Below are 27732 nucleotides of genomic sequence, written 5' to 3'. Positions count from 1 at the left end.
GGGAATTGTTTAGAAGTGAATATCTTTCTAAAGCCCGTGCAAAGGGTGCCTTGGACACTACCCAAATCTGCTCCTCAACCCAAAATATTGGGAGATTTTCTGTGTGTGTGAGTGGGTGGGCGTGCTGTTTAATATGTATTATTACTACTTTCCCCCACCCCTCTCTCTGACAGTTTTCACCCCCTAAGAATTTTGAGCCCAGGGCAATCACCGCTGTGACCCTGCCCACACAACGCCACTGGGATGGCTTATGACCTGATATCACCATGAGCACAAATATCCATGAAATTACAATAAAAAGGATGCCTCAGGGCCCAGAAACAAAGTGGGAAAGGCAAGGGAGGGGTTTCAGTTAAAAAATTAAAACAGAATGCATGGCTACTTAGGGATTCCTCCAGCAGAAATCCCTGGAACTTCCCTTGTCATTCCTTTTTGCTAAAAGCTGGTTAGTTTCTTGCTTTCTAAGACTGTCCAGTATCAAAGCAATGCAGCAGGAAGCCCATGTAAAACCGCTCTGGTGAGCAATATGAAAGCGTACAAGGTAGGCTCTGAGGGGCTCGTTTTCCTTTCAAGGGAGGCTGGAGATATCTCTCTCAGGAGGTGGGCCTGAAAGCTTTGGGTTGCTTTCGTTGGCTTTTCCTTCAAACATCATGACCCTGAAAGAAAAATAAAGAAACAACAGAAGAAAACCTGTTAGGAAGAGCTGGGGTACAAATGTAATGACTAGCAACCTGCCAGTCAGGTGTTGCTTGGGAATTCTCAGTGAGCAAAGAATCATTGCAGTTCTGAAGTCAGTGCATTAGCCAGCAGAGGGCAATATTGGTCACTAGGAGTCACCCCCCAGAATCCTCCACTCCAAAACTTTGGCTCAAAGTCTGTTTGGGGTGTGAATGCAAAGTGATCCATCCTGCTCCCAAGGGGAGCAACTTGAGGAGGAAACAATCTTATCACTCAACCACTTGATGCAAACGAAGCAATATAAACAACTCTTTATCCTCTGTGTCCCGTTAGAAGTTTATGGTGTACTTTTGCTAGGCACACTCATGGTCAGAAACTGCTATTTTTAATAACAGTATAAAAATGCTGCTTCTTATGAAAACAATGCATTGCATTTTAGGGTCTTAGTATGCCGTATAGATATTCAAAGGGTGTTTAGATCTGTTCACATGGGTTACATTGGAATCCCTCCAAACATCATGAGCTAAGAAAAATGTTGAAATATAATTTTGTTAAGAAATCTGAAGCCTTTTTACTAGGTATCGTAGGTACAGACATTGAAAAACAGGACATTAAACTTTTCCAATACGCAGTGACTGCAGCTAGGATTTTGCTAGCACAAAGGTGGAAACAAGAAGAATTACCGACGAAAGAAGAATGGACAGTGAAACTGATGGAATATGCAGAACTGGATAAAATGACGGGAAGAATCCGGGAACAGCGGGACCAGAAATTCATCAAAGACTGGTTAAAGTTTACGAACTATTTGAAAGATAATTTGCAATTGAATACACTAATAGGACTTCAAGAAGTTTTGTAGTTAATGTGTAGAAATATTATTGTAAGTATGGTAGTTAGAGTATGTATGAGATTTATGATAATGTAAGCAATGTTTGATTAAAGAAGTATAATAGGCTACTAAGATATAATTCTGAAAGCCATGTGGAAGGTCTGAGGGAAGTCACGGCTATGTTAGCCAAATTGGAAAATGTATATGAATGTATGTTTGATTTTTTTGTTGTAGTATAGTATAAAATAATAAAAATTATTATATATAAAAAAGGAATCCCTCCAAACAACCCTGCAAGGTAGGCCCAGCTGGGACACAGGTGAAGAATCTTCTTCAGCCCGAGGGCCACAATAACTTGGCCCCTGGGCCTGCAGTTCCCCACCTTTACCCTGGAGCCACATTGCAGCAGAGGCATTGTAGGAAATCACCATGGCGATGACAAGCCACCTCGTTCTCCTTTTGCTGCTGCTGCCCTCCACCACTGCCAGATACAGGTTCATGGACACAAGATGTGGCCTGCCAGAGACTCTTTTGCCAGACCCTCCCTCAGACCTAGAGCTGCCCCCTCCCCAAGGAAATGCACAGTGGTGGGTCAGCCACCACCCCTTCCTAAAACAGCAATATACCGCTTGAAAGCCTTATAGCCGTAGCTATCGCATTTGCCCCACTGGTCAGCCTTTGCATTAACAGGCTGAAGGGGAAACTCAGTAAATGGACGGAAATATCCCAGAAAGCTTTGCAACAGGCGCCACTTCACACACTCACAGCCGTGGGCACTTCAACAGCTACCTCGGCCCTCACTGTCTATTGTTTGCAGATGGGGAGTCGGCTTCTGGAACGGAGCGGAAACCGAGACAGGAGGCCAGAGACAATGAGTGGCTTGTTTGTGTGCTCATTTCTGAAAAAGGGACCTGTGTCTTCTGAGGGCTATTCATGTCGGTATAGGGACAGCGGTGGGGGAGAGAAAACTGGCCTCCTCTATTCCTCAGCAAACGGAGACAGAAGCCAACTTGAGAAGGAGGGTAACATGAGGAGATAAGAAAGAGCCCTGATGCACGAGTCCGAAAGGTTTTGTCGAGTCCAGGATTCAGTTTCCCACAGTGGCCAATCATATGCCCTCTGGGAATCTCACAGCCTGCTTGCAAAGACTTGAGGATATAAGAAGAGCCCTTCAGGATCAGGCCAATGTCCCATCTGATCCAGCATCCTGTTCTCATAGTGCCCACCCAAATGCAAGCAGAATCTGAGCACAAGAACCCTCTCTCCTATGTTTTTCAGCAACTGGCATTCAGAAGCATTGCTACCTCCAGCTGTGGAGGCAGGGGGAAGGAAAATAAAAAACAAAACCCCTGTCCAAAACCCTATTCAGCTGCTGCCAGTTAGTGTAGACAGTATTGAGCTAGATGAACCAAAGGTCTGATTCTGGGTAAGGCAGCTTCCTCCGGTCCTGAGGCCAGATAGCAGAAGATTGCAGCAGTCAAGGCCTCAGCCCTGAGCAGCAAGCAAAACTCAGTACTGGCAGAAGATGAGCTGGCTAAGAGTGGGACTGATGTTCTGCTGGCTGAGGAACAGAGCCCGGTTTCGGTCACCAAATTCAAAACCCTAAGCCAGGGCCTCACAGATGCCTTCCCCTGAGCCCAATTTACATGGGTGAGGGGGCACGTACTTCCCAATTCACAGCGCCCGTCTAACAGTGCAAGGAACACAGCAAGCCAGAATCCACACAGAGAAAGGGAGACACACTTGCCTTTAGGAGCTTATCCCTTTGAGAAGTCGTGCCTCTCAGGTGTGAGGGGCAGAGCCTAGGATGGGAGAGGTAATCTGGTCAGAGGTAGTGATAAGGCCTCAATCAACCTCCAGCTTTCCCTTGGAGCAAGCTGTGCAAGTGGAGCTATTTGAGGTGCTGCCATGGATGCTTCAGCTGAGATTCCTGCATTGCAAGGGGGTTGGACTAGATGACCCTTGGGGCACCTTCCAATTTTACAATTCTATGATACTATGAGTCTTGCTCTCAGGGTTCCTTCCACTTCAGGGTCAGATGGCGTCATGCCAATCTATATGCTAAGTGGGGCAGTGACCCATTTGCCCTGATGGGCCAGCCTCCACTGGAGCTCAGTCAACCCAAAACAAACCTCTCTTCCTTCCCTCTTATTATGGATACTGTACTCACAACTTGAGGACTGCAGACCGTTTCCCAAGCATCAGGTTGACAAAATCTTGGTAAGAGATGGTGTCGCTGACACCTCCGGTGATTTCCGAGATCATTTTCTTCAGCTCCAGGTGGGTTTTGGGGGCTCCCAGCTTCTCCATCATCCTTTTCACTGACATCAGATCTACAAGGAATGATAACAAGGGGTGATGAGTGGTACAGACAATGGGGGACATGACTTTATAGTGCCTGATAGAGATGGATTAGGCATGGGAGACCGTTCCCACTCCACTCTAGAGATTCCTTAGAACCAACTACAGGTAGGTAGCCGTGTTGGTCTGCCATAGTCAAAACAAAATAAAAAATAAAAATAAAATCCTTCCAGTAGCACCTTAGAGACCAACTAAGTTTGTTCTTGGTATATGAGCTTTCGTGTGCATGCACACTTCATACCAAGAACAAACTTAGTTGGTCTCTAAGGTGCTGCTGGAAGGATTTTTTTTATTTTGTTTTGACTTAGAACCAACTGTACCTCTAGGTAAAGGTAAAGGGACCCCTGATCATTAGGTCCAGTCACAGACGACTCTGGGGTTGCGGTGCTCATCTCGCTTTACTGGCTGAGGAAGCCAGCGTTTGTCCGCAGACAGCTTCCGGGTCATGTGGCCAGCATGACTAAGCCGCTTGTGGAAACGCCATTTACCTTCCCACCAGAGCAGTTCCTATTTATCTACTTGAACTTTTTTTTTTTTTTTTTTAAATAAATCTTTATTGAGAATTGTAACATTCATACATTAAAAACAATACACAAGAAAACAAACATCACACACACACATAACCATAATACATCAAAAAGAAATTTAAACAAAACAAGTCGTACATATTCATTCATTCAATCATATTGTCTATTAATAAAATATCAATATTCACTACTTAAATAAATAAATCATAACTAATCCAAGTTAATCATAAATCATAATACCTAGTTGTAAACTTGACTAAGGCTTCCGCCTGCCCTCCTCCCGGATTGCTTAATTTACTTGTTACTGCGTTTTCAATCATTTAATCAAAGTTCATGTGAATTTATTGACTTTTTGTCTTTCCTTCCCTTTTTTACCAATACAGAATGTTAGAAATGGATCCAAGTTTTTATATTCGGGCACTGGTTTTTCATATATATTCCAAATTTCTCCCATCTTTGATTAAATTTTTGATTACTACCACCTCTTATCACTTCTGTTAATCTTGCCAAATCCAGGAAGCTAAATAATTTTTCTTGCCATTCCTGTATACTAGGTACTTCTTGTGTCTTCCAATAAGATGCAATCAAAATTCTTGCGGCCGCTACTGCGTACAAAAACAAATTTCCATCTTCCTTTTTTACTCCGTCATCTAATATACCTATTAAAAAGGCTTCCGGATTTCTTTTGATATTATATTTCAAAATCTTCTTAATTTCTTCAAAGATTTGTATCCAAAAATTTTTAATTTTACCACAGTGCCACCACATATGAATGAACGTCCCTGTTTCTTTCCTACATCTCCAACATAAATTATCTTTAGTTTTATATATCTTATGGATTTTAACAGGTGTAAGGTACCATTTATAAAACATCTTGATCATATTTTCTTTTATTCCCTCTGAAGCTGTGAACCTCCACCCTTCCTTCCAGAGTTTTTCCCACGATTTTAACTGTATGGTCTTCCCTAAATCCATTGCCCAATTAATCATTGTCTCTTTAACCATTTCGTCTTTAACTTCCCACTCGAGCAGAACATTATACATTTTAGAGATTATTTTATTATCGCTTCTTAGTAGGTGTGTTTCCAATAAAGAGGGTTCGTTTAAAAAGCCTTTTTGTCTCACATCCTTGTTAAACTTACTATGTTCCTGATGGTACTGTATCCATCCTGTTAGATGATGTTTAATGTCTTCATATTTCTTCAGTTTGAGTATCCCTTCTCTCTCTTCCAATAAATCATTATATTTCCCCCAGCTTCTTTCCATATTTACCTTCTTTACGGTGATAATTTCAATAGGCGACAGCCATTTAGGTGTTTTTGGCTCTAAGAGATTCTTATGTTTGTCCCAGACCCTCAACAGTGATCTTTTAATAATGTGTGTATTAAATCCTTTATGGGCTTTTAATTTGTCTTCCACCATATAAGCATGCCATCCAAATTTATTTTCAATTCCCTCCAGGTCTAATAGTTCTAAGTTTTCTAAAGTAATCCAATCTTTTAACCATAAAAAACAAACCGCATCGTAATATAGATTTAAATCCGGTAAGGCTAATCCTCCCCTATTTTTGATGTCAATTAATAATTTGTATTTAATCCTAGCTGGTTTACTGTTCCAGATAAAATTCGTTAAATCCTTCCTCCATTTTTTAAATTGTTCTGACCCTGTTGACAAAATTGGTAACATCCGGAATAAATATATCATTTTTGGAAGTATATTCATTTTGATGGCTGCTATTTTCCCCAATAATGATAGATTTAATCTACGCCAAATATCCAAATCCTTTTTAACCTCCTCCCATTTTCTTATATAATTATCTTTGAATAGATTATTGGTATTATTGGAGATCCAAATACCTAGGTATTTGGCTTTTTTAACCACTTTTAATCCCACCTTTTCCTGTAATTTCTCGATTTCTTCTCCTGTTAAGTTTTTGGTTAACATATTTGTTTTATTCCTGTTCAAGTCTAATCCCGCCAATTTTCCAAATTCCATAATTCTGGTTAGAGCTAGAGGGATACTTTCTAATGGTTTCTCCACAGTTATTATGACATCGTCGGCGAACGCTTTGGTTTTATATATATTTTTACCGATTTTAATTCCTTTAATATCATCATCTTTTCTTAAATTTTCCAATAGAAATTCAAGTACCAAAATAAATAGAAGGGGGGATAACGGGCATCCCTGTCTGGTGCCCCTTTGAATTTTTAACTCCTCAGAAATTTCACCATTAATAATCAGTTTTGCTCTTTGCGTTTTATAAATTGAATCTATTCCATTATATATTTTTTCCCCAAATCCCATTACTGTTAGACTTTCTTTAAGAAAGGCCCAGGACACTTTGTCGAACGCTTTCTCTGCGTCAAGTAAGAGAAACGCCACTTTTTTATCCATTTTCATATTCAAATATTCTAAGATGTTTATCACGTTTCTTATATTGCTATGAATATGTCTGTTTGGTAAAAATCCTGCCTGGTCTTTATTTATTAATTTCCCCAACACCCCTTTCAGCCTACTGGCTATGATCCCCGCAAACAGTTTATAATCACTATTTAGCAGAGAAATCGGTCTAAAATTTTGGACTTGGCAATTATCTGTGCCTTGCTTGGGGATCATTGAAATGTAAGCCTCCTCCCATGATTTAGGGATGATCCCTCCATCACCAATTTTATTCATTAATAACTTTAGAGGCTCTGCTAATAATTTTCTAAACTTTTTGTAATAAATAGCAGGCAGCCCATCCGTGCCGGGTGGTTTCCCTATTTTGGCTTTTTTAATCGCTCCTTGTACTTCCATTAATGTAATCGGCTCTTCGAGTCGCTTTTTGCTTTCCTCATCAATCTTCAATAAATTCGCCTTTTTAAGGTAATTTCCTATATCCAATTTGCTATAACTTTCTGATGTATATAGTTTGGCATAAAATTTCACAAAGGAATTGGAGATTTCTTTAGGATCACCAATTAATTTACCGTTCTCTATTATTTTATCAATAACTCTCTCTTTTTGTTTTTTTTTTAACTGCCAGGCTAAATACTTTCCTGCCTTATTTGAATATTCAAAACTTTTTTGTCGTAAGAACCTTATTTTATTTTCAATTTCATTATCAATAATACTTGAGATTTGGGTTTGTAGTAATTTTATATTTCTCTTCAATTCCTCCTTCTTTTGCATTTTGGCTTTCCCTAATTCAATTTCTAATTTCCTTACCTCCTTAAGAAGGTTATCTAATTTTTTCGCCTTTTCTTTTTTATTCCAGCTATTTTGGCTTATAAAAAAACCCCTAATCACCGCTTTCCCAGCGTCCCACACCGTTTCTATATTTGCTTCCTGATTTAGATTGTTTTCAAAATATTCTTTCAATACCTGTTCTGCTTTGTTTACTACCCTCTCGTCCTCTAATAAAATCTCATTTAGTTTCCATCTTTTGCTTCCACTCCTTTTACCTACTAGTTCCATCATAACTGGGCTATGGTCAGAGATAATTTTAGGTAATATTTCTGTTTTTTTACACCTTAGTAGTAACTCTTTAGATGTCCAAATCGAATCAATCCTGCTTTCAGAATCTTTTGCATGTGAATAAAATGTATATTGTTTTTGGGAGGGGTGTCTACATCTCCAGACATCTTGTAAATCCAATTTATCAGCTAATTGAAAGAAGGCTTTGGGTAGCCTTCCTTCATTAGATCCTGCTTTATTACTGTTTTTGTCCAAATCTGGTGAAATTATTCCATTCAAATCCCCTAATAAAATAATTTTTTGATCACAAAGTTCTAATAGTACTTTTTCCAATTTCTGGTAAAATTCAGCCTTTTTTCCATTCGGGGCATAAATTCCCACTATAATAATATTTTCCATTTTCCCCTGGATTTTAATTGCTATAATTCTGCCTTCATTATCTTTGTAAACTTGTTCCGGTTTTAATTTAGGATTCGCATATATCACCACCCCTCTTTTTTTAACGGAGTCTGAAGATATAAACTCCTCTCCCAGTCTTTTATTAACCAATAATCTGCGGTGCTTTCTTGTAACGTGTGTCTCTTGGAGACAAATAATATCCATTCTTTTCTTTCTCAACACATGCTCTACCCTGTTTCTTTTGGTCTTATTATTTAATCCATTAATATTCCAAGTGATGATTTTCAGATCCATTTTGCTCTAGTCTTATCCAATTTATTTTTCAATCTTTAATTCCCCCAACAAGGGCATATATCATAACAAGTATTACAACAGTAAAAATTATAACTCAAATTAACACAGTTAAAACCATTTATCTCCTATTAAGGCATTAGTTAGCAGGTGAACTAGTTGAAAGAAAGGATTTTGATTTCAATTACGTTCCTTTCTCACTTTCCTCAGCGTCTGACTCTTCTTTATCCCCTTTATTTCCTAGGACACTCCCCCCCCCAAATGCTTTCCATACTTCCTCCAAAATTTCTCTATCTCAAATTCCGATGTCAATTTCTTCCTGCTTTGTTTGTAGGTAAATGAAATTCCTTCTGGGAACTCCCATTTAAAGAAGATGTTATTTCTTTTAAGGACTTCAGTCAATGGTTTGTATTTGGACCTCTTCCTCAACAAACGCGGAGGAACCTCTCTCATTATAACGACTTCCTTGCCCTCAATTCGAGGTTTTTCTTTCTTCTTATGTTGCATAATTTTATCTCTTAGGATTCTTGAATTAAGGAATAGCAGACAGTCTCCAGGCCAACTGTCATTTCTTGCTTGTTTAGATCTTAGTCTAAAGGCTCTGTCTATGCATATTGAGACGTCTTCTTCTTTTAATTGCATCCATTCTGCTATTCCTTTGATTAACGTGATTTCTACATTTTCGTCCTGGTACTCCTTAAGACCCCTGACTCTCAAGGTCAGATCATTCTGCCTTAACTCTTGCATTGCCAGAGAATCCCAGATGGCTTCCTGGGTCTCCCTGATTTTCGTCATCTCCTCCTTCATGCCTTCATAGTTTTTCTTACAGTCCTTACAGTCCTCCACATGTTTTTTCAAAGTTTCTTCCTGCTTGTTTAATCTAGATGTCATAGTTTGGGATTCCTTCTCCATTTCCTTATTCTTCCCGGATAGTTCTGTAAATTGCTTGTTCAGGTCTACTATCGCTTTCGAATTCTGCTCTATCATTTTTAAATTCTGTTCAATCCTATTCCCCATTTTGTCCATTTTATCCTTCAGAGAGTCCATTTTCTCATTTATCTCTGTTTTCATTCCTAAAATCAATTCTCTAATGTCCATAGACTCTATTTCCACATTTGAGGTTCGTCTATTAGAGCTTGCTGATGTTCCATTAGCTTGACCTTTGAATTTTCTATTTTCCATTGTGGCTATCTTCTTAACTAAAGCTATGTTCTTCCACACAAAAAATGAAAAAGAAAATTTTTTAATTTATTTATTTTTTGAGACAGATCTGTTACTTAAATAAGGGGGGGGGGAAGGATTGATCTTCACTTAGCCAGCCATTATGATTTTACTGTCTTCTCTTTACAATAGATTCACTCCTGGAAAGGTGCTTTATGTTTAAAGCAAAGTCTCAGCTCTTGCTTTTCACAAATGTTCCACTGGGTGTCGCTAGTTGCTTTATATTTAAGGCAGAGACTCAGTTCTTGCTTTTCACAAGTATTCCACTGGGTGTCGCCTTGGTGCTTTATGTTTAAGACCGAGTCTCAGCTCTTGCTTTTCACAAATGTTCCACTGGGTGTCGCCTTGGTGCTTTATGTTTAAGACCGAGTCTCAGTTCTTGCTTTTCACAAATATTCCACTAGGTACTTTATGTTTAAGGCAAAGTCTCAGTTCTTGCTTTTCACAAGTATTCCACTGGGTGTTGCCTAAGTGCTTTATATTTAAGGCAAAGTCTCAGTTCTTACTTTCACAAATATTCCACTGGGTGTTGCCTAGGTGTTTTATATTTAAGACAAAAACTCAGTTCTTACTTTTCACAAATATTCCACTGGATGTTGCCTAGATGTTTTATGTTTAAGGCAAAGACTCAGTTCTTGCTTTTCACAAATATTCCACTGGGTGTTGCCTAGGTACTTTATGTTTAAGGCAAAATCTCCGTTCTTGCTTTTCAGAAATATTCCACTGGTTCTTGCTTTTCAGAAATATTCCACTGGGTATTACCTAGGTGCTTTATGTTTAAGGCAAAGACTCAGTTCTTGCTTTTCACAAATATTCCACTAGGTCCTTTATGTTTAAGGCAAAATCTCAGTTCTTGCTTTTCACAAGTATTCCACTAGGTGTCGCTAGATGCTTTTAGTCCTTTTAGTCCTCCCCTCTTAATTCCCTTTTAATCTTTTCCTTGCCTTTCGTTTCCTGCTTCTTGTTCCTCTGCCCTTCCACTCTGCCGTGATTCAGCAACCCACTGACGCCATTGTCCTTCCTCCACCCTTCTGGCTCCTTTTTCTAACAGACCTTCACCACCTCCACGTATTTTCTCTGTTCTTATAGTAATTTCTTATGCTAAACTCTTCTTTTATTAAGTTGGGACCCCCCTTCCTTTTCCCCTTTACTCACTCAGTCCCCGGACGCTCCTTTCAAGACTCTCCAGCGCTCTTTGCCCTGTCCTTTCCCTGCAAATGCAGACGCAGGTACCTCCAGACCGGGCTTGGCTTCTTTATTTCCACTGAGTGAGTTCTTTATATCTGCTCCACACAGTATTTTGTAGCCTCACCGACTTTGAATCCACTCCGTCCTTGAACTTTGACGTGCTTTTGAACTGCTAGGTTGGCAGGAAACTGTACCTCTAGTCGATTCTGAATGGCAATGATGGTTACCATAATAATAGCCAGGGTTTTTTCCCTCCAGCCAGAACTCAATGGAACTCAGTTCTGGCACCTCTCAAGTGGGCACCATTGCCATTATAAGAGAACAAGGGAGATATTCATGGTGATTTCCGGCACTTCTTTTTCTAGAAAAGGAGCACTGATAATAGCATTAATTTATATATTTTAAAGAATTCAAACACCTATGCGCAAGCCACAGGGTGGCTTACAACAGGCAGGCAGATTTTTAAAATCCATAAAATAACACAATCCTTTAAAATACCGGTACATCACAAATCACTAAAGAACACTTGCCCAGTCAGGCCTCACCTCCTCCAAATGTCAACCAAAAAATCTGCATATTAACCAGCCACCTTAAATGATGAAGAGATGGGGCCAGACACGCCTCAGTAAGGAGGGAGTTTCACATACAAGGAGCTGCCACCGAAAAGGGCCTTTCCTGGGGCCCCACACCATGCACATCACATTGAGGAGGGACTACCAGGAGGGCCTTGTCCACTTATCTTAGAAACCAGATAGGTCAATACACACAAGTAGGTCAATAATAATTAAATGCATACAATGGATGGGATTCAGGGATCCACTATACCTAGTGTTGTGGAGAACCTCTGGCCCATAGGTTAGAATTGGCCTGCCAGGACTCGCTGTTTGGCTCACCAAGCCATTTTTCTGTGTTCCTGTGTTCGGCCTTTCTTGGTTCAGGCATGCCAGCCAATTCCTAGCTGGAATTGGCTCATTCACCCAAACCCTGCAGAAAGCAAGAGTGAACACCCCATGCATCATACTTGTACAGTATCTACCCCCACCCCCAACAAGCTACCTCTGGCAGATATTAGGAACAACCCAACTGGCAATCAACTGCCATCAGATGGTTAGCTGGTGGATTGTCCCACCGAGATGGGGGAAATGACAACCTGGTCCACTAGGTCAAAAAGGTTCCCCACCTCTGCATCCCCATTAACAAGGTTCAGCATAGCCCAGGAGTGGAAGCTTTGCAAATTTTAACAGAAGCCGCTCACCAATTTCACCTTGGTTGTTCAGGTCGAACTCCATGTACTTTTCTATAAAATACAAGGAACATGTTAGCACAATCAAAACTTCCACCTGGCACCCTGCCACCTCTGCTTGTCTTCAAAACAGCATCACAGTAGGGAGGGGAAATAAATTCAGTCTGGCTCTCACTTGAATGCAAACCTCTCTGAATCTGCAATTTGCAAACCGAAACCCCGTTACCCTTCAAAATTTGCAGTGCAGTTCTCAGGCCAAAAAGAAAAGATACACAAAAATTCATTCTATTAAGGGGAATTGCTTGCAAACATATGTATATGAGGAGAATTGCACAAGTGGAACATAGGAAGCTGCCTGATACAAGGCCAGACCATTGGGTCCATCTAGCTCAGTACTGACGGGCAGCAGCTACCCTGGTTTTCATGCAGGGATTTCTTCCAAGCCCTCTTGGAGATTCTGGGGATTGGACCTGGCAATTTCTGCATATAAGGAAGATGCTGGTGTGTTTTTCGCGGACTTTCTTAAAAAAAAAAAAAAGTAAATTCAAATGAATGTGGGAGTGTGGTGAACTGAACTTATAATTGGAGTAAATGGAAAAAGAAACTGACATGTTTGTCCATCACTCCTTCAGGGTCCCGTGAACTTGTTGAAAAATATATATAAGGGAAGATCCCTTTCATGGACCTTTCATGCCATGTCTATTTTGGCAGATTGAAGAGGCGCCCTGTGAGATCCATAGAACTTGTGCCCAGGTTGGCATCTGTAGAGACTGCAGCCCTGCTGCCTGTTTACTTGGAGGTTGGTGCCAGTAAGTTTTCCAAAGCATACAAAACCTTGCAAGCCCAGCTATCTCTCTGCATTTGCAAAATCCACATTTTTGTTTTCTGGTTAGAGATCCAATAGAATAATCAATAGCACTACTTCCCACTCTCCTGGAAAATTCCCCTGACAGATTTCCTGCTGCTGCTTTTTCTTTTCTTTTTAAGTAACCTTCCCCAACTTCGAACCCTGTAGTAATTCTTCCTTTTCTTTCTTTTTTCCTTTTGGGACCTTGGTTTCAGGCTTAAAAACCCAGTCACTTGATAGCTATCATCCTCCCTGGGCACTTAGCCCATGTCACAAAAAAGGAGGCTGGCAGGCATATTCTGTGGACCAGTCAGAAAGTACCCCCTCCCTTGATGGGGTTGTGTGTGTGTGTGTGTGTGTGCTTGCATGTGTGAAATGGGTGCCATGCAGATTCACAAAGGCCCTTTAAGACAGGCCCAAATGTACCACGATGACCCAATTAGCCCATATGGCAGTTTAGAGGCTCTAATTAGGGACCCCATTCAGAGGCTTTTCTTGGAGGGGGGGCGGAACTGCTGTAGGGATGTCAGAGAATTCTGACAATGCAGGAGCAGAAATTGCCAGTGTTCGCTTATTTGTACCATGTCTGGAACGGAAATCAATCCAGCGAATGCAAGTGGTATTCACTGTTGTTGCTTTTAGTCCACTAATGATATGTAATTGATTGTGTTAAGAAAAGGGAGCCACACATTCTCTCACTGCATTCCCCCTTGTATTGAAATGAATGGGCTAGGATATTACAAGGGCAATTGTGCAGTGAAGTTTTGTAATTTCACCGCAACAGAGCCCGAGAGGAATAGCATAGTTTTTTGGCAGGAGATGAACTGCAGCAGAACAGAAGTGCTACCGAGTGTGATAAACACAGGGCGGAATTGGAAAAGATGCCTTCCTTCATCTCTACACAGTTTATTACCTGTGGCATATTCTGGGAGGACTGGGTCCTTTTCCGAAGCTGGCAGCCATTCTGATGGGCAAACAATCCAGCCTTACCTAAACCAGCAGCATTTTTTCCCTAGGTCTATCTGGGAATCCTGGAGAATCACTTCCAGAGCTTCTTGGCTTGCCTGATTCAATTGCATGGCTTCCTTCACGTTAAATATACCCCACTCTCTAACACTATATACCCCACTCTCTAACCACCAACAGAGCACATGATATGCATGCAGAAGGTCCTAGGTTCAATTTTCAGCAACTCTAGGTACGGACAGGAACATGGAAAGATGCCATTGGTCCGTCTAGCTCAGTATTGTCTACACTGACTGACAGCAGTTCTCTGGGGTTTAAGGCAGGGCGTCACTCTTAACCCTCCTTGGAGATGCCAGGCATTGAACCCGGGACCTTCTGCATGCAGCGCAGATGCTCTGCCACTGGGCTACAGATGCTCCTGCCTTACGCTGAGTCGGACCAATAGCCCATCTAGCTTAGTATTGTCTGCTCTGACTGGCAGTGGCTCGCCAGGGTTTCAGGCACAGGAAATTCCCAGGCCTCCCTGGAAATGCGGGGAATCGAACCTGTGACTTTCTGCATGCAAAGGATATTCTCTATCACTGGGCTATTTCCCTTAGAAATGAAGATTCCAGTTCTGGATTAACAGCGGTTCAAATAGGGAGTTGTCTATGGACTTGATGCCGGAGGGCTGTTCTTATAGCACCTGATCCTTGGATCTAGAAAGTTAGCATGCCCTTTAGATTGCTAGGTTAGAACGTCTCTTACTGATACTCTAGCTTTCTAAGTGAAAGGGTTTTCTTTTGGTAGTACAGTATAGAGAAGCATTCAGTTGTGTGATTCCCCACAACGCCACTCTTGATCAGCTAACCGCACAGCCTGTTATTTGTGTAACCCGGTTCTAAGTGGCTCTCTGTGTGTTGTTGTCCCCCCACCCCCAATCTATTTCTGTCCATTGAGAATCCAGTTTGGGAAGCACAGCAGTGAACAAGACATGCTTTAAAATAAATTTAAAAAAACCTCCCCCTCCTCAAGTCAAACCCCTTCTCAGCAGTCTAAGCTTTCCTGTGTAGGGTCCAAAGGTTCCGTCTTTCATTCCCCGTTCAATGGGGCAAAATCTTGCCTTAGTACACACACGGACAGACACAAATAGCTTTGACACAAATGCCAATTCTGCAGAGGGGCTCTTGCAACTTCTCATGCCCAGCGGGGGAGAAGGAGGCCAGAACAACAGGGTGATTGTTGGGAGACCCGGAGAAGGCGTTTGGCAGCAGCCTGAGCGACTCTAGGCTGAACAGGAGCTGGAATCGACATGACGAAAACATGGAAGGCCGGGGAGCAACAGAATGAAGGCAAGTTGTGGGTTCGGGTTAGAGGAACCCACAAACTGGCGACCCACCAGCCACAATGTTTGAAGAAAGGCTTATTCAGAGGGGGGAAATCTATCTGTGTATGTTTTAGGCCTTGCTTAAAAACAAACAAACGAAAACGCAAGAAATTAAAAAAAAACCACCCACCACACCACAAGGACACAGATGTAGGGTGGGCTGAGAAATTAGAAGCAGCATTGTTAAATCTATTACCCGCCCTTCACTAGCAGGTACAAGGTCGAGTTAAAACAATTAAAAATTTAAAACAGTTAAAACAGATTACAGTGACAGGAATAGGGTGGGCCCTGAACACACATATCTCAAGTGTCGGAAGCCAGGACAAAGAAGTGCATTGAAAGTTGTATAGTGAAGAAATGACAAACAGATATAGATTGCGGGTTGTGACCAATGCTAGTCCTACTGACAGAGAAGACCCGTTGAAAATGATGGACCTAGTGAACTTAGAGCCATGGTCCCTAAATTTTCAGACTAGCTTTTGGCAAACTTCAACAATGCAGCTTTCAAGAAGCATGTTGAGTGCAATGGCTCACTACGAGATTATTGTTTTGCCAAAAGGGAAACCAGTAATTCCATAGGGATCCATATGGAACCACAATAACCTTGTGTGGTTCTTGCAGAATCCCCCGGGCCCAGCGTGGGGGGAAAGAACTAGGTCAGTTTGGGCCACTGTTCCCACCTCAGACTAAATCCTAAACAGAAACATATCTGTGTACACTCCAGAGTCCCCAGGCAAAGGAAATAAAGTGAGGCCAAAACAACAACCCAAAACACAGAGATTCCTAAATCACATCTGTTTCTCAGAAACCTCCGTGTCAAAAAGAGGCAAGGAAGCAGCTGTCCCAAAGCCCTGACCCAAAGATCTGCGATCCTCTCCCACACCCTGACACTATTGCCAAAGAGTTATTGCAAGACTATGGTGGCTTGTGGCTGAGGAACCTGCTTCCAAAGCCAGCTTTTCCATATGGACAAAGGCCACCTCTTAAGATTTTGGAAGCCCTCAAGCAGAAGCTTTCAGCGGACTGTCTTACATTTAAAGGTCATCAACCAATGGGGTGAGTGGGCAGGGCATGAAACCTAAGAGAGACTTTCAGCTTGAGTTGCTCTCTGAAGGGCTGGGCACAAGTTTCAGGAAAGAGGAGAAACTGGGTTTGGGGCAAATTCACATTTCTGAGAAATGCGGGAACATCACTATCCTTTGAAATTAGCGCTTCTCTGTATGTTGCAAGGCAGAACCAGAGGGTATGTGCAAAATGCATATATTGGAAGAGATTTGCAAAAATAAAAAATGCATTTATTCATGAAAATAATGGATAGAACAGGGGTCCCCAAACTAAGGCCCAGGGTCCGGATGCGGCCCAATAGCCTTCTAAATCCGACCTGCGGATGGTCCAGGAATCAGCATGTTTTTACATGAGTAGAATGTGTCCTTTTATTTAAAATGCATCTCTGTGTTATTTGTGGGGCATAGGAATTCGTTCATTTTTTTTTTTTTTCAAAATATAGTCCCGCCTCCCACAAGGTCTGAGGGACAGGGGACCGGCCCCCTGCTGAAAAAGTTTGCTGGCCCCTGGGATAGAAATATACAGTATTGTAGGAGGGGGGGGTTGTGGCAAAAATGTGTATAGTAGTCAAAAGTGTGCAGAAAAATTAGGATAAATTTACGCTAAAATGCTGATGAGTTTTGTTTTTAAGCCAGCTACTACAGAAATGTAGAGAAATGAATTTACGACTGGACAAAAATTAGAAAATTAGAGAAACAAAAATTGGCAGTGTGGGCCATCCCTAGTTACTATACACCAGCCATCTCTAACCTGGGGGTCTCTGACTGTGGCTGGACTCCAACTCCCATCAGCCCCAGCTAGAATGGCCAATGGCCAGAAATGATAGCAGCTGGAGTGCCATCTACGGCTGCCCATGCTTAGAAGGTGCAGGGGATATGTGGAGTAACTATGGCTCAGTAGTAAAGCACCTGCTTTGCTTGTAGAAATTCCCTGGTTTGGTCCCCTGCATCTTTAGTTGAAAGGGTCTCGGTATCAGTTATTGTGGAGATGCTGCCATATTGGGATAGAAGGATTAAATAGGCTGAGTCAGAGTTGTACCTTTGAAAACTGCAAGTTTTTCCTCCAAATGCTCTTCATCGCTGAACTTTGGGTCACAGAGAAACTCCTGAGGAAGAAAGGGTGGTGGGAGAGAAATGAATTCAATACGTTTAAGAAAGTAATGACAAAGTCTTCAGATGGGTTAATACCACATAACACTGGTACTTCTTCAGGTGGGGATAAGATAAATTTGAACTGGAGAAGCAGCACGGTGTAGTCCAGTGACAGAGCCTTTGCCATGCATGCAAAAGCTCCCAGGTTCAATCCTGGCCTCTCCAGGTAAACCAGAGAATGTTTCCTGCCTGAAACCCTGGAGCACCGTGGCCAATCAGTGCAGACAGCACTCAGGTAGACAAACCAATTGTATGACTCGGTGTAAGACAGCTCTCTAGGCTCCCATTTAAAAATCGGCTCTTTATCCAGGACCTTGAGGACTAGAATCCTGTTTTACTTCTGGGGGAAAGGCCACAGTTCAATGGCAGAGCATCTGGTTTGCATGTGGAAGGTCCCAGGTCCAACCCCCAAGGGCATCTCCAAGTTCATTTTCACCCCCAAACTCCATTATTTCTCTTGCTGTCTGTTGTGGTGAAGTGATGTAACTTACACAATTAACTGATTACATAAATGATGTTGTCATTGCTTTTCCCACACACACCACTCGTTTCAATGTGAGGCAAGTTGTGTTGGTGGTGTTGTATTGTGTTTACAAACATAACCACTTCTTCTCACTTGCAGACTGGAAGGAAGCAGCAAACTCCAGTCATATTTGCTAGATCCGTTCTGGACGCGGCATGAATGTGCGGACCCCGAGAATTTTCGCTCCCATTTCTGTTTGCATCACGCTGGGCGGAGAGGAGCAAGAGTGCTGTGGGGTGCAGGCCAGGCTTCTTGGGTGACCCTCACTCAGCCAGCTCCCTCTGCAGCTGCGTGCCAGAGGCTCTTGTTCCAAATTCCCTCCCAGCCCTTAGGAACCTGATGGAATGTAATGGCTCCAGTCTGTTTGTCCCCACCCCCAACCCCCCACCCCTAGGCACCAGCAACACATTCCACATGGCAGAAATCACCGACATCTGCTCACCACTTGGCTCCGGGTTTGTCCTCTCTGCTCACGGAACCAGGACCTTCTGATGGGATGACACCCAGCTCACAGGATACTGCATCTCCCCAAGAGCATGTCCTCAAACACAAGCTGCACAGCAGGCTTGTGTTTGAGAGGCAGGCAGGCAAGATGTATTTAGAAGACATCTGAAGGCAGCCCTGCTGTATAGGGAAGTTTCCAATGTTTGTTGTTTTATTGTGTTTTTAATATTTATGTTGGGACCAGCCCAGAGTGGCTAGGGCAAGCCAGTCAGATGAGTGCCATATAAATAAATTTTTTAATTGTTGTTGTTGTTGTTGTTATTATTATTATTATTATTATTATTATTATTATTATTATTATTATTATATGGAAGAAAAGGGGCTGGCCTTCTGGATTAAATGGCCCCTGTTTTCCAACTGTCCCAAATTGATGACCACGAGTTCCTGGTAAATTCCCATTTTGGCTTCGGGGAAGATTTTGGAGATGGGGGGACAGCCATGGCTCAGTGCCAGAGCATCTACTTTGCATGCAAAAGTTTCCAGGTTCAGTCCCCATTGGCCTCTCCAGGTAGAGCTGGGAGAGACCCTTGTCTGAAACCATGGAGAGCTGCTACCAGTTAGTGCAGACAATATTTAACTACATGAACCAGTGATCCGACTCAATGTGAGACAGCTTCTTCCTTTTACCATCCCTTTATTTAGTGCCATGAGGACAGGGGTAGTATTTTAGTTGAGAGGCAGAGCATTTGTTTGCTGACATCTCTGGGTAAGGCTGGGAGAAAGTCCCTGTCTGAAAACATGGAGAGCTGCTGCCAATCAGTGCCAGTGCCAGACACTATGAAATTACATTGGGGGGGGGGGGTAGGTGTCTTTTTCAGTTTTCCTCGGATATGCCAGGGGTTGAACCTGCAAGCAAAACAGATGCTGTACCACTGAGCTACGGCCCTTCTCCTAAAACAACAGGAAGCCGCTTTCTACTGGGTCAGACCACTGGTCCTTCCAACTCCTGTTGCCTACATTGACAGGCAGCTACACTCCCAGTATCTCAGGTGGAAGGTCTCTCCCACCAATACCCAGAAATTCTGGGGACTGAACTGGGGACACGCAACACAGGTGCTCTCCCACTGGAGCCCTTTCCAGGAATATAGGAAGCCACACCAATGGTGCATTGGGCTGGCAGCAGCTCTCCAGCATCTCAGCTTAGGACCTTCTCCATTGCAAAGTAGGTTGTTGTTGTTGTTGTTGTTGTTGTTGTTGTTGTTGTTGTTGTTGTTCAGTCGTTCAGTCGTGTCCGACTCTTCATGACCCCATGGACCAGAGTACGCCAGGCACACCTATCCTTCACTGCCTCTCGCAGTTTGGCCAAACTCATGTTAGTAGCTGCAAAGTAGGTACTCTGCCACAAAGCTATGGGTGCTGGAGAAATCCGTACCTGAAAATCACCCTTCCTGTCTCCATAGTTAATGCTCAGCCAGAGTCCCAAGTTTAGGGCTCTGGTTTCAGGCATGGGAGTCAGAGGTTGTGTGCCCCCCTTTGGAAGCCCCTCCTGCTGCTGTGAACCCGAGGCCAGGTTAGGAGCTGGGGATTATCAGGGCTGCCTTGTGCTGTGGCCAGCCGAGCCTTGGAGGGAGCCTGAGAGAAGCTTCCTGCCTTTTCCATAGAAGGCCTTGGCTGTCTCCCAGGGGCAACCTTGCCATGCTATCCCCAACAAGGCTGGAATGTCAAATATTCCACAGTGATCTGGGAGGCTTTATGAGCAGAATCAACTGTGAGCCTCTGCACAGCTGGAGAGATAATAACAAACATGACTCTTGACTCATGCTTTCTAGCCCAGGAATGGGGAAACTTGGGGCCAGGGGGCCACATGTGGGCCTCCAAATCTCTCTACCATACCATCTCAGCCATACCCTCTCAGCCAAACACCCTCTCCCCAGGCCACATCCTGCACTGGCTCTGCTTTGTAACCCCCTTTTGTATTTCTGGTTGGCTGGGATGCGTCCTCGGACTCCAATCATGTCTCTCACTGGGTGGAGGGCAGAGATGGGTTTTTGTGTCCACAAATTAGCCCAACTGTACAAAGGGGAAAAAAAATTCACAAATATTGTTCCTCCTGCTTGTGTGTCCGGCCCCACCCACCCCTGGCATGTGGCCCTTGGAGGGTTGCCCAGAACACAATGCGGCCCCCAGGATGAAAAAAACTTTCTCATCCCTGCTCCATCCCAAGAGGGACACTGTGCATGGAGGAAAAATGGACTCAAGAGATTTGACAGCCATTCCAGACCCTCCAATATTTTCTCAGAGAAAGACAGATATTAATCTCTGGTCACTGGGAATGCCCTTGTCTACTCCTGTGTTAGTAGCTCTGCTAATTTGAGATTGGAAAAGTATTTGCAGATCCTGAAGCCTAGACAAGCATTGTGTTTTCTCTCACAATTCTCACCATCCCACTCCTCCAATTACCTTAACCAGAACCATTATCTCCATTAGTTGGCTAGAGGCAGAAAGAACCTTATTTATTTATTTATTTATTTATTTATTTATTTATTTATTTAAAGGTAAAGGTAAAGGCCCTCTGCCTGGTTCCCTGTAACTTGGCTTCTTGCAGCAAGGGAACCACCAGAAGGCCCTCGGCGCTGGACCTCAGTGTCCGGGCAGAACAATGGGGGTGGAAACGCTCCCTCAGGCTAAGGCCGTTTAGGGCTTTAAAGGTCAGCACCAACACCTTGAATTGTGCTCGGAACCGTACTGGGAGCCAATGTAGGTCTTTCAAGACCGGTGTTATGTGGTCTCGGTGGCCGCTCCCAATCACCAGTCTAGCTGCCACATTCTGTATTAGTTGTAGTTTCCAGGTCACCTTCAAAGGTAGCCCCACATAGAGCACATTGCAGTACTCCAAGCGAGAGATAACCAGAGCATGAACCACTCTGGTGAGACAGTGTAGGCAGGTAGAGTCTCAGCCTGCGTACCAGATAGAGCTGATAAACAGCTGCCCTGGACACAGAATTGACCTGCGCCTCCATGGACAGCTGTGAGTCCAAAATGACTCCCAGGCTGAGCACCTGGTCCTTCAGGGGCACAGTTACCCCATTCAGGACCAGATGATCCTCCACACCCGCCCGCCCCCTGTCCCCACAAAACAGTACTTCTGTCTTGTCAGGATTCAACCTCAATCTGTTAGCCACCATCAGTCCTCCAACCGCCTCCAGACACTTACACAGGACCTTCACCGCCTTCACTGGTTCTTATTTGAAAGAGAGGTAGAGCTGGGTATCATCCGCATACTGATGAACACCCAGCCCAAACCCCCTGATCTCTCCCAGTGGCTGCATGTAGATGTTGAAAAGCATGGGGGAGAGGACAGAACCCTGAGACACCCCACAAGTGAGAGCCCAGGGGTCTGAACACTCATCCCCCACTACTACTTTCTGAACATAGCCCAGGAGGAAGGAGCGGAACCACTGTATAACAGTGCCCCCAGCTCCCAGCCCCTCTAGATGGTCCAGAAGGATGTTATGGTTGATGGTGTCAAAAGCCGCTGAAAGATCCAGCAGAACTAGGAAACAGCTCTCACCTTTGTCCCTAGCCCACCAGAGATCATCGACTAGCGCGACCAAGGCAGTTTCAGTCCCATGATGAGGCCTGAATCCTGACTGGAAGGGATCCAAATGGTCCGCTTCTTCCAGGCGTGCCTGGAGTTGTTCAGTAACCACTCGCTCAATCACCTTGCCCAAGAATGGAAGATTTGAGACTGGGCAATAGTTGGCCGCATCTAAATATGGTTTTTAAAGAAGCGGTTTGATAACTGCTTCTTTTAGCGGGTCTGGGAAGGCTCCCTCACAGAGAGAAGCATTCACCACCCTGCAAAGCCCATCACCCAGCCCTTCCCGGCTAGCTTTTATAAGCCAGGATGGGCAAGGATCAAGGAGACAAGTGGTTGGTTTCACTCGTCCAAGAAGCCTGTCCACATCCTCAGAGGTAACAGATTCTGTTCGACTTCCAAAACGTTCAACTTCCAAAGCATGGCTTCTGATTGGCTGCCAAATGGAAGCCGCAGAAGCTACGTCGGACGTTCCATTTCCGAAAGAACGTTTGAAAACTGGAACACTCACTTCTGGTTTTCGATTGTCCAGGAGCCGAAACATTCGACTCCCAAGGCGTTCGGGAGCCAAGGTACAACTGTATACAGAATAAGGTTGCAGAAGAAGAAAAGAAGGGAGAGAAGGGGGAGAAGTGGTAAAATCATATTGTTATACTTAGTGTCTATGTGGGTTTTTTATGTCAGCGTCATTTGGGTAGGTTCTCTTTCTGTTTATCTATATATATATATAAATGTTCAAGATGGGTTGTTTGATGTAGCCGCAATGCTCCGTAACCACTTGACCAATTGCCTTCAAATCTGGACACAACATTCCTTGGCCATATGGGAAGGTTCTTAGGTACCTAGATTGCAAAAATATCACACCTTTCCCAGGTAAATCCATGAATTTGTGCAAAAAAACGGGAGAGGAAAAAACAACAGGTGACAGGGGAGTCTCAAGGCTGTTTCCACAAAATGAGCCACAACAACACGTGGCTGGGTCTACTAGTTTATTATATTTCCTTGGTAGTGAAAGAGGTTGGGTGAGGGGCCCAGGGCATAGTTGGTTGTGTTTAGTTGGCTGCAATGAGATTTGTTTGTTTGTGTGAAGGGGGGGGGGAGGAATGTTGGGTCAAGTTAGCCGGATTGATTGGGGTGAAGGCATCCTCTTCTATTTGCCCCCTTGTCAGTTTGAGTCTGTTGGTTAGCTTTTCTAGTAAGGCTGTTTCCCATACTATTTGATAGCAGTGGTCCATGTTCACTCCTGACAGGTCTCTCCAGTCTTAAGACCAGAGGGTGCTTAAAGCTTAGTTGGTGGGGCGACAGGAGCTGGAGGAGGATGAAGGCAGGAAGAGGTGTGTGAGCACAAGAAACCTTGAAGCATCATATGTGAGAGGACATTCCAAAAGTTACAGGCTCAGCTTGCATTTCTGCCAGGCAGGGAAGCTGCCCTGAACACAGAATCCCACTCAATGAAAAGGCCCCTTCTGCAATGTCCATTTAAAGCAGAATCATACCACTTTTAAACAGTCATGGCTTCTTAGCAAACTGTAGTTTGTTAAGGGTGCAAGCATACTGGGAACTGTAGTTTATAAAGGCTGCCGTGAGTTGTTAGGTGACCCCTGTTCCCCTCACAGAACTAAAATTCCCAGAGTGGTTTAACAATCAGTCCCTCTTCCCAGGGAACTCTGGAAAGGTCAAAGTATCAAGGCAGACCCACATCAATTGTTTCAAGCATATGACTTCCCCCAAATAATCCTGGGAAATGTAGTCTGTTGGGAACTGGAACTCGTGAGAGGGAAACTACAGTTCCCAGGATTCTTTGGTGGAATTCTTAATATGTACTGTATCTTAATATCATTGTGTGGCATTGCTGGCAGGGGCTGATGGGAGTTGTAGTTCAAAGCAGCTGGAGGGCACTAGCTTGGGGAATGCTCCTTTGCTGATGAATCAGCCACACACAGTTTCCACTGGGAACTTCCTTTGCGCATGCGTGCATGCGTGCACACGCACACACACACACACACACAAAATGAACCCAACAGTATCCTCCCAACCTAAACCAGTTGTCAAAGAGAGCTGTAAATTAGGACTTCTGTGATCTTGCAAGAGGTAAACAGCAGCACATCCACATATCAACAGAGACAGACATTCCTGAAGTCCCAATGACATTGGAAACTCTCTCATTAAGGACCCCCTTCCCATATAAACAGGTGGGGAATAAGCCAGAGATTCTAAAGCAGGTTTTTCCACCTCCTGCAGGCTGAAACACCAAAATCAAAGCTGATGGTTACATCACTTTGTCACTTAAACAGAGGTTCTTTTGGAATCTGTTTTATTGCCTCAGCAAAGAGGTGAGAGATTTTGTGGGCCAGGATCCGCAACTGAAAGCTTTTTAACACAAAGATGGGGAACCATTGGGATTGAACCTGGGACCTTCTGCATGCAATGGTAGGAACAAATGGCATCTTAGGATGCTGCCTTGGCTTGTACAGAGTCAAACCATTGGTTCATCTAGCTAAGAACTGTCAGCACTGACTAGCAACGGCTCTCTGGGCTTTCAGGCAAAGGACTATTTTTATCAGCCCTACTTGGAGATGCCACTGAGGACTGAACCTAGGCCTTCTGCATGCAAAGCTAAGACCCTACCCTTGCATACATACCTGTGCAGCTTCCTCTCCCCTTATCCTTGCCTCTGTTGACTGCAAATGCCTTGGAGGCAGGGACCCCGCTTCTGAATACTGTACAAGGGGACCCTCAGCAGCTGTACAGCAGGGCTCCTAATCTGCACTCCACATTTCTGAACAGCTTCAGCCCATGTGCACCACCACAAACTTCTGCACTTGTATACGAATAGCTTGCACATGTGTAAAGGGATTGAACTGTCACAAGGGCCACTTCGCAACCAGGAACGAGGTTTAGGTAACCACTGTTAACCTCTTCAGTGGGGTTGTTCCATGACAGATCACCACACCTTTACAACACTTCCGACTCTCAAACTTTGGGATTGTTGAAATATGTACAAAAAAATTAATCAATTTGAATCAAATCAAGGTGACTCAAATTAAAGTCACAAATTACTTACTTAGTTGTTTCTGGGGCACCTCTGGGATTAGGGGGCCTAAAGCTTCAGCTTCGTTGGTTTCATAGTAGATCCGCCCCTGTCTGTCAATTTCAGGCTCCATCTCTGAAACCCTGGAGAGCTGCTGCCAGTTAGTGTAGGCAATGCTGAGCTATATGAATCAGTGGTCTGATTCAGCATAAGGCAGCTACATGTGCACTTAGTTCTTTAAGACTGCAAGCCTGATGGTAGGCAGCTTCTTGCCACTGACATTTGGAAGCCTCTCTATCAGTCTGATGGGGGGAAAGCCGGATTAGGGATTTGTGAGAAATTCGCATTTTGCATTTAAATGCACTTTGCCCCTGAAATGCTAGTGAATTTTCAAGAGGACTTAAAAAAGGAAACAGCAAACTGTGTGGAAACGTGGAGAACTCAAATTTAAGAATGCAATTATTAGAAACTGAAACTGATAAGAGCCACCCATCCTAGAGCAGGTAAGTGAATAACTTGCGATTGAATTGCTCCCACCTTGTTGATCTCTTCCAGCCTTCCTTGCTGCTTGGCTTTGAGTAATCCAAAGGCTTTTCCTCCTGGATAAAAGAGAGAGAAGGAGCATGTAGCAAACCCAGGTGTGTATGTGACCCTCTGCCTGGATGTACTTAAACTTCTGGGACCAGCGAGTGCAGGTGACATCTTCCCGGGCAGCGGCGCCGGCGTCATGAGGATTTTGAAGTAGCCCTCCGGAACACCGCGCAGCAAGAGGAGGATCTCCGGTTGCTGTAGAGCTCGCTTGTCACGTTTTTGAAGCAGGCAAAGTTCCACATTATCCCCGACCCCCGGGCCTCCTCCTCCCCCATCCCCGCAAGAGTCACATCTGCACCACCATGCATACCTTGATATGCGCTGTTTAACATGAGAGACATGCTGGAGATTTCACGAGCGAGACCCCGGGCTGAGGAGTTTGCAGAAAGTTTCTCCGCTGTGCGCCGCCGGCGGCACGCTGCGGGTTTCCAGCCAGGGTGGCGAGCGAAGATCTCCCTTCTGCTCAGGACGGCTACCGAGCCAGCCCAGGTACTTCCAACAGAGTCATTCATGAAGTGGGACTCCGCAGAGGCCGGCTGAGAAGGCTCACGCATCCCTCTGGCGGAGGAGGCGGAGGAATGCCGCCCTCCCCGGAGTGGGGCCTCAGACCCGTTGCAAATGGGCTGCTGGCAGGGTTAACCCTTTCCTTGCACAGAGAACAGAAAATGCAACGCCAACACCATTCGGTTTGTTCGCTGGTTTGTCCTGGCGTTGGTGTCCCACTTTCTACCCCCCCCCCACCACTCCCGAGGAGCTCGAGGGGGCTGCGCTCATGGCTCCCCCGCCTTCCTGGTTTAATTCCCCACGGAACAACCCCGTGGAGTAGGTTAGGCTGAGAGGCTGTGACCGGCTTCCAAGGTCACGCAGTGAGTTTTTAGGGCCAGGTAGGGGATTTGAACCCAGGTCTTAGTTTAGCACTCTAACCACTGCACAACACTGTCTCTGCCTCTCCCTCCAAACCCTCCCCTCTCCCAAACTGTTGTGTACTACTCCAATCTGCAAGCCGTGGGAGATTCCAAGAGTTCCAGGCACCTATGCAGGATCCGGATTCTGGTTTTAATGGGGCTTCCTCGGAGGCCTAGGGGCTTAACACTGAAGTCTCCCTGAACTGAGTAACTTGCTCAGGATCAGTTCATTTGAGAACTGCCAGGAGCATTATGGGAAACTTGAATGGTGTCTCCCTGATCCAAAGGCACAGCTCTTCTCAGATCAGAGTGCTGGTTGAAGGAGAAAAGGGGTAGGTGGCACCTTAATCGAGATAACCTCCACTGTCAAAGGAGGCAATATCATGGCTCTGAACAGCAATTACTGCTAGGAACTGCCAGTGTGAAAAGTAGTACTGCTGCACTTGGGTCCTGCTTTCAGGATTCTCATTAGGGCATCTGGTTAGCCATTGTGAAAAGAAGACACTGGGCTGTTTGGGCCTCCGACCTGATGCAGCTTCGGGGCTTGTATATTATTTTGTTATGTTCTTAACCTCAATTGCCCAAGGATACAAAGGACGCTGTTGCCAGAACCTGTTATATGAATGAATACAAACATAGATGGGTGAATAGATAACTCTACGCACGTGCAGAATGCAGTGCAGAATGAGGCAATTTTTTGACAAATTTAAGTGGTGGCTCCCAGCTCCTCTTACCCTACTCCGGGGGGGGGGGGTTGTGGAGGGATTTAAAGAGAGGATCCTCCCTATGTGCTATAAATAAAGGATAATAATAAGGATGCCTGTATACATAATGAAAATAATAAAGAATCTGCCTAAACCAGCTCAGTCTTGTGTTTTTTTTTTTTATTCTCCCCTCAAGTCTCTGGGAATAGATTTTGCTTCAAATACTCGTTTTAGGTGAGGCCCTTCCAAAAGGCCCCCACCCATGTTGGCCAAGCCAAGGTTCTGAATCACCACTGGAGAGGCTCCCAAACACCAATTACGTAGTGACCTTCCTCTTTGGGCCTGGTG

The 27732-nt window shown here is 44.2% G+C and overlaps 1 protein-coding gene across 1 annotated transcript; it reads right to left on the bottom strand.

The window, feature by feature from the left end:
- Positions 1-167: 167 nt before the first annotated feature.
- Positions 168-26374, bottom strand: AIF1L (allograft inflammatory factor 1 like). Its single transcript, XM_033137515.1, has 6 exons — positions 26086-26374; positions 25722-25783; positions 17476-17542; positions 12206-12247; positions 3678-3840; positions 168-656 (listed from the first exon to the last, which is right to left on the bottom strand). The coding sequence occupies exons 1-6, from the start codon at positions 26327-26329 to the stop codon at positions 569-571; spliced, it is 666 nt and encodes a 221-aa protein (XP_032993406.1). The 5' UTR covers positions 26330-26374; the 3' UTR covers positions 168-568.
- Positions 26375-27732: the final 1358 nt, after the last annotated feature.

This window comes from Lacerta agilis, chromosome Z, assembly GCF_009819535.1.
Source record: "Lacerta agilis isolate rLacAgi1 chromosome Z, rLacAgi1.pri, whole genome shotgun sequence".
NCBI classification, from domain to species: Eukaryota; Metazoa; Chordata; class Lepidosauria; order Squamata; family Lacertidae; genus Lacerta; species Lacerta agilis.
The sequence above is the reverse complement of the archived record's forward strand: the minus strand, read 5'-3'. Positions and strand labels throughout refer to the sequence as shown.

Coding starts and splice junctions, on each gene's coding strand:
- AIF1L (XM_033137515.1), bottom strand. CDS start 26,329: ATGCGTGAGCCTTCTCAGCCGGCCTCTGCGGAGTCCCACTTCATGAAT. Junction 25,784..26,085: donor GTTAAACAGCGCATATCAAG/GTATGCATGGTG, acceptor TCTTTTATCCAG/GAGGAAAAGCCTTTGGATTA. Junction 3,841..12,205: donor GAACAACCAAGGTGAAATTG/GTGAGCGGCTTC, acceptor CATTCCTTGTAG/ATCTGATGTCAGTGAAAAGG.